This window comes from Apodemus sylvaticus, chromosome 6 (genome assembly GCF_947179515.1).
Source record: "Apodemus sylvaticus chromosome 6, mApoSyl1.1, whole genome shotgun sequence".
NCBI classification, from domain to species: Eukaryota; Metazoa; Chordata; class Mammalia; order Rodentia; family Muridae; genus Apodemus; species Apodemus sylvaticus.
Window position 1 is genome coordinate 136732389 of NC_067477.1, and position 10222 is coordinate 136742610.

The following is a 10222-nucleotide window of genomic DNA, read 5'->3' on the forward strand; positions in this document are numbered from 1 at the left end:
TGAAGTTTATCTGTAGAGTGTGGCTCCTGTGTGAGTTAGCAATGATAAAATACTGGAGGCAATGAACTTGGAAATAAAGGAAGGCCCTGTTTTGGTTCACAATTTTAAAGGTTTTAGTCCATGGCCTTTGGGTCCACCATAGTGGGATTGCGGAAAGGAGGAGGCCCATCCTCCTCATGGTGTCAAAGAAAAGGGGAGGCAGTGAGGCCCCACAGTCTCCTTTCAGGGGATACACCCTCCATTGATCCAACTTCCTCCCACTGGGCTCTCCACCCTAAAGTCCTAGTTGCACCAGGGACTGAGGACAGTGTCCCCAGTGCGTGTGTCCTGGGCACAGTTCACACCACACTCTGATCTCTGACGGCCCCACCCTTCTCTGGTTTCTGTCTCTTATCCTCCATTTTCAGCTGATGTGTGTTCTTCCCTAGAGCAGACCTGTAGGGGACACATAGAGTCTAATTGTTTGTGCTCACTTCTGTGCCATATGCGGTGTGAGCATTTCTTTGCACACCCAGGCTCTTCTCAAAACGAAAGAGCTCTAGTATCTTTGTTTTCGGCGTTTATTACGCCTGACTTTGTCTTTCTCTTTTACAGAGATGATGTCCCTGATTATTTGACCAGACCACAAGCCCATCCTGAAGATGTATTCTACAAACCCAGGCAGCTGGGTCACCTTCGACGATGACGCTGCTTTTCAGTCTTCTCAGAAGAGAAAGGATGTTTCTCTGGACACTCCAGGTGTTTGCAGACCAAATGGGCTGAAACTGAACCTTCCTGGCCTCGGGGATCCCCCCAGTGCTCCCTGCTCCACCAGCAGCACCCCCCTGTCCTCTCCCATGGTGGACTTTTACTTCAGTCCAGGGCCCCCAAGCAACTCCCCTCTTTCTACTCCCACCAAAGACTTCCCGGGGTTCCCTGGCATCCCTAAAGCAGGGACACACGTGCTTTACCCTATTCCAGAATGTTCGTCAAGCTGTCCCCCGACAACAGCGGGAGGAGCAGGTCCCCCGTCATCACTTACTAAGCCAACCTGCTCACCCAGCGTCCACTCGCACACGCAGCTGACTCCCACACTCGGTCTTACCGAAGACGCCAGCCCTCAGCGGGCCCCAAGCGAGGCTCGGCCGTTCGAGTATTTTCAGGATGACTGTGCTTTTTCCAACCCATTTTGGAAGGATGAAGGCGGCGCTTCTCGGTTCCCCCTTGACTCCAGAAAGCCGTTCTCGCCAAAGGACAAGGAGGTACCTATTGATCAGAAAAGCCTAAACCAGTGCTCACTGCACTACATCTGTGAGAAGCTTGAACACCTGCAGTCAGCTGAGACCCAAGGACCTCTGGGAAATATGTCTATGCAGAATCCGTATGCTGGAGACACAGTCTCTTTTGTCCCACACACCCTCTTCCGGAGTCAGCCCAAAGATGGATGGTCCTTCATGTTGAGGATTCCCGAGAAGAAGAACATGATGTCTTCCCGACAATGGGGACCCATTTTCCTAAAGGTTCTTCCTGGAGGGATTCTGCAGATGTATTATGAAAGGGGGCTAGAAAAACCATTCAAAGAGTTCCAGCTTGATCCTCACTGCAGACTTTCTGAACCCAAACTCGAGAACTTCAGTATGGCAGGGAAAATCCACACTGTGAAGGTGGAACACGTGACTTACTCAGAGAAAAGGAAATACCATTCCAAGACGGAGGTGGTTCACGAGCCCGAAGCAGAGCAGATGCTGAAGCTGGGGTCCACGGAACACCGTGACTTCCTCGAGTTTCTGACTACCGTGGAAGAGGAGCTCATAAAGCTGCCAGCTACTGCAAAACCGAAGAACAAAAACTACGAGGAACAAGAAATCTGTCTGGACATTCTGGACAGCTTCTGGGGTAAAGTAACCAAAGAAGAGGGGACGCTGGTGGAGAGTGCTGTGCTAACTCAGATCTGTTGCCTCTGCTTCCTAAACGGGCCAGCGGAATGTTTCTTGGCCTTAAATGACCTTGAGCTCCAGAAACGGGATGAATGCTATTTTGAGAAAGAACCGGAAAAAAGGGGGATTGATATTCTTAACTACCATTTCCACACGTGTGTGAAAGTTGAAGAATTTGAACAGTCCAGAATCATTAAGTTCGTACCTCTGGATGCTTGCCGGTTTGAGCTGATGCGTTTCAAAACCTCATACGAAGGGGATGAGCTTCCGTTTGCGGTGAAGTCCACGGTAACTGTCCAGGGAGCTTATGTGGAGCTGCAGGCCTTTGTCAACATGACCCCAGCAACTCAGAGGTCACCCCATGCAGCTTCCTTGAGCTGTAACAACATCATGATTCATTTTCCAGTCCCAGCCCAGTGGATCAAGGCCCTCTGGACCAGGAACCTTCAGAGGCAGAAGTCCTTGAAAGCCAAAATGAACCGTCGGGCATGTCTAGGGAGCTTACAGGAGCCGGAATCTGAACCTGTCATTCAGGTCACTGTGGGGTCAGCAAAATACGAGAGTGCCTACCGGGCTGTGGTGTGGAAGATAGATCGACTTCCGGACAAAAACTCAAGTAAATATCCAGCACCTAGGGGACCTTTTGTAGGAGACGTCTCCGTGTTTCCACGTACATCCGTGGGCCGCAGCAGGCAGAAACAGATGGTACCTAGAGAACTGAGAGATTGCAGGCTCGCACAGGCAGGCTGCAGGGAGAACAGCCAGAGATGATTTATTCGTTTTCTGTAGCGTTTATTTCTACCAAATAAGTTCAACGTCTCCTGCTTCTTTCCTATTGAAAGAAATCCGTCCTAGTTTAGAGATTGTTTTTGGTGGTACAAAGGAAATGCTTATAGGAATAGAAAGAGGGGAAGGAGGGAAGGAAAGAGGGAAGGAGGGAGAGAAGGAGGGAGGAAGGAAGGACAGACGGACGGGTGGACCTTCTGTGGCTCTTAGGTAGGGTCATCTCATTCTTCTGCATCTCCACGCTTGATGCTTCTCACTTCTAACCTGGTGCCTCTGGGCGGCTCCCTCGGGGTCGGTCTCACTGGCTGGTGGTTACAGTTCAGTTCTGGTGAGCAGGAGTGCGGGTGTCTGCATCTCCCTAGGATCCAGCACAGAGCTGGGTGGAAGGTCCTGGGGACAATGTAAATTAGTGGGACGAGGGAGTGAAGGGGCGTCCTCTCATGACACATTCTTGCCAATCCGGTCAGTTCACATCACAAATTCTTAGACAACTCCATGCTGTGACGGAATCACTTTCACAAGGAATGTACAATCGTTACTTCCGCTCTGCACAGACACCATGTCTGACCCTTTAGTCCCAGTGACTGTCTCAGCACCAACGGAAACAGGTTTCCAGTCAGACACTCAGCCTTCAGGCCAGTCTCTGGGTCCAGGAGGCTCTCCTTTCCTTGTGTGTGTGTGTGTGTGTGTGAGAGAGAGAGAGAGAGAGAGAGAGAGAGAGAGAGAGAGAGAGAGAGAATGAGACCCAGGATTCCGATTTTTGTCTACCATGGGAAATTTGAAATGGACAAGTAGATTTCAAAATTGACCTATGAGAACATGGTACTAAGACTTCCCACTGTCTCCCCTGGCACAAAGACGGTGGAGGCAGTGGATCGCCCAGGGAGACAGCGGTGATTTAGGAAGATGATTGCAGGCAGGACACCAGCTGCAGCTTTCGCTTCCCTGAGGTTCATTCCCGCTTTTCTTTGTTACCAGCGTCTTGGTTCTTCCCCAGAGAGTTGGTCCCCCCATGTCCTTTTTATTTTTCTTCTGCTCTTAGTAGTTCAGCTTCAGACGTGGAGTATCTTGGGTCAGGAAAGAATGGCTATTAACCCTACCTAAAAGACTGATTTGTGTTCCCACTCTAGAGCTGAGGAGTTACTCTGAAGGAATAATTACTAAGGCCTGACAGTGCCCCCTCGTGGTTGGTACTGAGATAGCAGGCTTTTTCTCTATCACTTCTAAGTTTGACAAGAATGTTTTAGGCACACACAGTACATGTTGTCTTCATCTCAAATCCCGAATAAGAGTGTGCTGGCAAATACCATAGAGTGGACAGAAGCCTGCAGAAAGACACCGGAAAACTGGAGAGAAAAGCACTTTTACCACCAGCTTTTTAGGAAAGAAGTAGAAGCGTCGGGTCTATCATTTAAAAAGTATTAGGTCTTCAACTCAGATGCACGCCCCATCCCACTTCATTGGGGAACTTCCTCAAGACATTTTCCTGTACAGTGTATACATCAAATTAAATAACTGTCAGTGTAATTTTCAAGTCTAACTCTGTAGAATGCACAGTTCCTTGATGTGCAGAGTATGGTAATTGGATATACTAGTTTTTAAAAGAAAGTAGTAAGTTCATCCTGTCCATACCACTGCCTCTTCTCATTGGTTATCCTCACAACAGCTGTGGAAGACTCTGGATTGGAGAAACTGAGGTGGCTGTGAGCTGAACGTAAGTGAGCTAATGCCTCCTGGCTGCTGCCGGGTGGTAGACAGGACGTAGGAGCGTAGGACCGGGGATAGCGCTCATCTCTGCCTCTCCCACCTCTGTGTGGGTGGTTGCCTGAGTGTATGCGTGTGTGCGCGTGTGTGTGTGTGTGTGTGTGTGCGTGCGTGCATGCGTGCGTGCGCATGCATGCGTGTGTGTGTGTGTGTGTGTGCATGCGCGTGTGTGTGCGTGTGCGTGTGCGTGCGTGTGTGTGTGTGTGTGTGTGTGTGCGTGCAGGCTCGCCTGCAGTGCTGTGGATGGCTCGTGGCTGCTCAGAGGCCACTGTTGTCCTATCCTCTGTGTTGAGTGGAGCCTCTGCTGGTAACTGATGGACGCCCTCTCCAGGCCTTTTACATCCTCAAAATTCGATCAGTCTTCCCATAACAGGTTATAAGAATGAAAGGTGATTTATCTTTCAAAATAAATTTAGGCAAAGTCTTTTAAATTCATGCTTTTGTGCCTAAGGCCATGCTGTGATGAAAATGTTCTTTCTTAAGCTGTCTCAGTAGCACAGGAATTTAACCTAGCCTTTGAAATGAGTTTTTAAAGTTACATTTGTTTAAAGATAGATTAAACTGGATCTGACTAGATGCTATGGACAGTGTGAGAGGACTGTGGGGCCCTTGTGAAGCTAACAGAAGGAGACACCTTTACTGTTTTGGTGGTTTGTTTCAAAATAAGGTTTCAGGCTGGCCTCACACAATCTCTCCTAGGATGACCTGACATCCCCAACCCTCCTTTTCCTACCCCTTAAGTGCTGAATATAGGTATGTCCAAAATACTAATCCATTAAATCTCTCTCCCTCTTCCTCTCCCTCTCCTCTCTCCCTCCCCTTCCTCCTACCCTCTCCCTCTCTCCCTCCCCTCTCCCCCTCCCGTTTTCCCCGCCCCTTCCTCCTTCTTCCTCCTCCCCATCCCTCTCCCTATTTCTCTTCCCCCTCCCTCCCTTCCTACCCCTCCCAATGTAATTCCCACTTAAACTTTCTGAGTGCACTCAGTACCCCTGGGTTTTGCACAGAGCCTGGCTCCTCATAGGGTAGATCACCGTCCACACAGTCCACTTCACTGACGATAAGTGTTATACTGAAATACTGAAGGCCAGTATGCTCACCTCTACACTGTAGTCAGGAGAAACTTTTCAGGACCACGAGGGGGAATTTCGGTAGTGAAAAAAGTGCATCCCACCAAAACAAAAAAGTATTATGTTCCACCGTAACAAAAAGAGCCCGCCTTCCAAGCCGGCTTTTAAAACCCTCTGACCTAATGTGAAGTTTATCTTTGCATCATCTAAAGTTAAATACGGGTTTAATAAACAACTGGGGATTATAGGGGTTTCTTCAGTCTACTCAGAAAAACTTTCCTAGGGGACTAAAGCACACTGTGGCCAAATCTGTTTCATATAAATATTGCTCTTATCTTTGGCTAGAAAACCTTGTAATGTTTGTGACCAAAGCCATGTGTAGGAGCTGATCTGTGTGGCGTACGGTGATAATAGTGTTCAGAGCCACCGCTCTCAGCATGACTGGATTCTTCCAGGCCATGTTGAAGTTTGCTAATGGGGTTCTTACTACGGTGGGAAGCGTGCTGTAGACTGTTCCTCGGCCTTTGAAGCATTCTGACTCTCCGGTTTGGCTTCCTCTAGGTCCTGATCAGCCCCATTGTCTGTCATATAAACTAGAGCTTGGATCAGACCAGGAGGTGCCCTCAGACTGGCATCCGTTTGCTACTGTCCAGTTTTCCATGTCTGAAGCCTGTGCCTCCAGGACAGAGGTGAGGTCTCTGGGCGTGGAGAGCGATACCCAGCCGCAGAAGCACGTGCGTCAGCGAGCTTACTACAACATCCAGGTACCCCAAGTGCCCTGGTTCAAGTCAGGGATTTTAGATCTGGGGTGGGCCTGGCCTGGCTATAAATACTTGGTTTGCCCCTTTAGAACCGATCAGTCTGTCTGTCTGTCTGTCTGTCTCTTTCCATTCTCACTTCTCTCTCTGATGGTACCTGACAAGGGAAAAGCTCAGAGCTCAGCCATGGAAACTTAGAGGTCACTGTTGACTTCTGTTGAGAAGTCTGTATGTGTGGACCCACTTACTTCTTCCTTACTGGTAAGGATAGTGAGGAGTGACTGCCACACTGTGCCCTCTGTGTGCCCTGGAGGCCACACATCCCCTAGCAGCCAGGAACTGTACTTTAGAAGAAATTGGCCTTGCCCATGTTCTGTCTGCTCTTGTGTCAGCCCCTTAAGGACCACTGAATGTCTCTCTGGGCTCAATCTGCAGGACTGTTTCCATGTCAGCTTCCCAGAGCACAGCAGATTTAAAATAAACATGTGATGAGAGCTGTAACTTTAGAGAGCGTCAGATCTGGGGGTGTGGTTCCCATAAAACAAGGCAGAGTACTCATCATGGAGTGCTGTGGGGTAGGGCATGGCCTGCATCTGTGTCCACAGGGTGAGCTGGTCAGGGTCTCTCCTCGTCAGGATAAACAGTGCAGAGGGCTGCTGTCTGTGCCACGCCTGCTAACACTGCCAATGCTTTGTTTTCTTCTAACAGGTTGAAATAGAAAAGAAGTGGATTCAAGTAGATGGAGAAGACCCAGATAAAACTGGCGGCTGTGTGACTCAGTAAACACAGAACCTTCACACAGGGCAGGAAGTTCTGCTGCTCTTTGGTGCAACTGAGTAACAGCCTGAGGTCAGAGGTCCGGTGGCAAGTCCCAGAGCAGGCCACCTGCACGCTACGTTTGTGACGCGCAGAACGTGTCCATGACTTGTACCAGTTATATCTTGTTGAAACTTGGAGGTGTTTCTGTCTGACGTGAGACCTGCCGGCTGGTTTGGCTGAGGGTACTTGGGTACTCAGTGACTTTGTTTTATAATCTGAGTTATGCGATTCCACATCTCTTCTTGCTTTCTGTGTGGAACGGTTCAAAAGGATGAGAAGAGTTAGGAGATATGACTTTGTTGGAGGAAGTGTGTCGCTAGGGGTGGGCTTTGAGGTTGTAGAAGCCCAAGACAGCCCCCTCTCTCTTTCTCTCTCTCCCGCCCCCGCCCTTCAGATCAGGATGTAGCTCTCAGTTACTGCTCCAGTATCATGCGTGCTGTGAAGCTCTTCCCATACCCCTACCATGATGATAAAGTACTAGCCCTCTGAACATGTAAGCAAGCCAGCAAGCAGCATCCTCCATGCCTCTGCATCAGCTCCTGCCTCCAGGTTCTTGCCCTGTTGGAGATCCTGTCCTGACTTCCTTTGATGATGAGCAGTGATGTGGAGGTGTAAGTCTCTCCTCCCCAGCTTATGTTTGTCACGGTGTCTCATCACAGCAATAGTATCCCTTACCAGGACTGTTCGCTGAGAGTGTTTTCACCAGAAGATGTGCAAAGTGAAAGAAAGTGTATAATTCTAGCTACGCTTCTACAAGGAGACAGTTCAACTGCAGAGGCAGAGAAATGGCCACCAGTGCGGTGTCTAGCGAGGTGCTCGCAGCCTGAGCAGCCCTTAACTCCCCCTGCTGTTACTTTTACTACTCACCAGGATAAGTCAGAATCCTAAACTTTATGAAATTGGTGTTTTGAGTATTTTTTTTTTGTTTGATAAAGAGTCCGTCATGTTGTGTTAATGTGCATTTGATTCATGCTGAGCCTTATCTTGATACAAGGCTTTCTTCCCTATACACTAGGTTTGTTCTGAGTCAAAAAGTTATACTCAGCTGTTCCAAACCACACTTGCTTGTTGGCCTACAGAATTTATTTTGTGCATTTATATTTTGTTACATTCATTGTCATCTATTCAGATAGAGTCAAACAAACGATCGCAATGGTTTGTACAATCAGACTTTAGTGCTCTCATTATGTTATAGCACAGGCACAGAAGTCAGAAGGCAGTGATACGAATGGGTTGTGTTGCTCTATTTTAACTGTGTGATACGTCCCTCATGACATTTGCCTGAAGCTCGTTGTTGATGCGTAGCACACATATATACGTCAGTGTGTATTTGATAAAATACCCACTATCATTCCTTATGTTCTGAAGCAGGCACAGTTCACTTTAGTCTGCTTGGAACAAACATGGGCACTGCTGGGGAGTTATGCTGGGAAATCCCAGGGAAGTTAGCTGGGTTAATCACACCTTCTGGTGGATGTAGATGAACTCATCATATCACAAGAGAAAACCAGCAGAAGGTACGGTCCAAGACATTATTCTTCCTGCCCCAAGGGTTGGCTAATATGTGTGGTTCACACTGCTGAGGTCTTTAATAAGTCACAGTCAACCAGACTTTGAGGGCTTTGAGCTTCAGAATTAAGGCCGGAGGAACAGCAGATGGACACAAGCTCACACTGAGTCTCTGGAGCAATGTTGATAACATTAACAGCGGGTTACAACTGCATACTTGTTAATTTGTACATCTGTCGGGACCTCAGATATCCATTTCTTAGTGTTAAGTCAACATTAGGGACGAGAGGCTTTTAAATACCTCTCATCCTTCTGACTTTAGACATGGCAGGAAGTCAAATGTGACTTCCAAGCCCTGCATGAAAATTTACTGGAACAGTGTAAGAAGTAGACTCTCTTCCCAGAAGCCAGCTGTGTTCTTCAAAATCCCTGCTTTTAAATGAGTCCAGAAGGGAATTCAAGAAGAAACACTTCTTTTAAACAATTTAATTTGGGTAACTTCTTTATTTGTGTGACCACTTTGGAGTCTGTAGCCAACTAAGGACATCAACGAGTTTAAAACCTGTCTTTCTGCTTTCACTGCCCTGGTCCAGTCATTTGGGCAGCACCCTTAACTGTGCTAATGAGAACATGGGTTGAGAGTTACATGATCAGTTATGTAGGGCTGAGCATAAGATCACTTTCCATGTCTGTGGAATGGTCGTTTATCAATTACAAAAGATAATGAAAGTCAAGCTTGCCAGTTAGCCTTTAGGTCTGGTCTGTGTATCAGAGAACTGCAGTTGCCTTTCATTCAGGAGCTATGTTTATGTTCTATCCCATTTCCTACAACTTCAGTTAGACAGTTTTCCTTAACAATGGCTGTTACAATGTTTTCTTAACAATGGCTGTTACAATGTTTTACTCAGAATTTGACTTCCTGACCTATTGTTACAAACACAGAACAGACTGAACTTGATAATCATGTAACAAAGTATTTTGTAGATTACATATTGATTTTACAAAATTAAAGATGTATTTCAAATGGTTCTTGCTGTGCTGTGGGTTTACATCTTCTGCAAGGCCTGGAGCCTTTTTTTTTTTTTTAAGGTGTGAAATCAATTTCAATAACCATAACCGATTAACTCTGTCAGGTGTATTTACACAACCTCACTATTAAGGAGTCTCTAGACATGACATCTCAGCATAGCCTAGAAAATGAATACCAACAAACTCTACTTGATTGTAATGTAATAGATGATTAAGAAAAAAATATTTATTTTATTATTTATTTGTGTGTGTGTGTGTGTGTGTGTGTGTGTGTGTGTGTGCACATGAGTACAGTGCCTGTTGAGGCCAGAAGATGTGTTGGATTTCCTGGAGTTGGAATTTCTGGCAGTTACGAGCTGGGTGTGGGTACTTGGGAACTGAATCAGGTACTCTGAAATAGTAGTGTGGACTCTTTTGGGTCGTCTCTCTAATCCTAAGAATGACTTTTTCTAAAGGAGACACATAAGGATATGGAATTAACTTGAGTGCCTCCTCCCTGAAGACTAGCTTTCATAGTACTAGAAGGCACCATACAATCTTCCAAAGGAGAGAGGGAATCAACAGTTTTATCCAG

The 10222-nt window shown here is 47.1% G+C and overlaps 1 protein-coding gene across 4 annotated transcripts in view; it reads left to right on the forward strand.

Annotated features, from left to right (window-relative positions):
• Window positions 1–9647, forward strand: part of Ston1 (stonin 1) — a 55875-nt gene extending 46228 nt beyond the window's left edge. For all 4 annotated transcript variants that reach the window (XM_052186584.1, XM_052186586.1, XM_052186585.1 and 1 more), the window contains 3 exons: window positions 595–2532; window positions 6095–6297; window positions 7000–9647. In XM_052186584.1, the coding sequence (XP_052042544.1) occupies window positions 642–2532; window positions 6095–6297; window positions 7000–7074 (2169 nt within the window). In that variant the 5' untranslated portion in view covers window positions 595–641 and the 3' untranslated portion in view covers window positions 7075–9647. The remainder of the gene's footprint in view (window positions 1–594; window positions 2533–6094; window positions 6298–6999) is intronic.
• The last annotated feature ends 575 nt before the right edge of the window (window positions 9648–10222 follow it).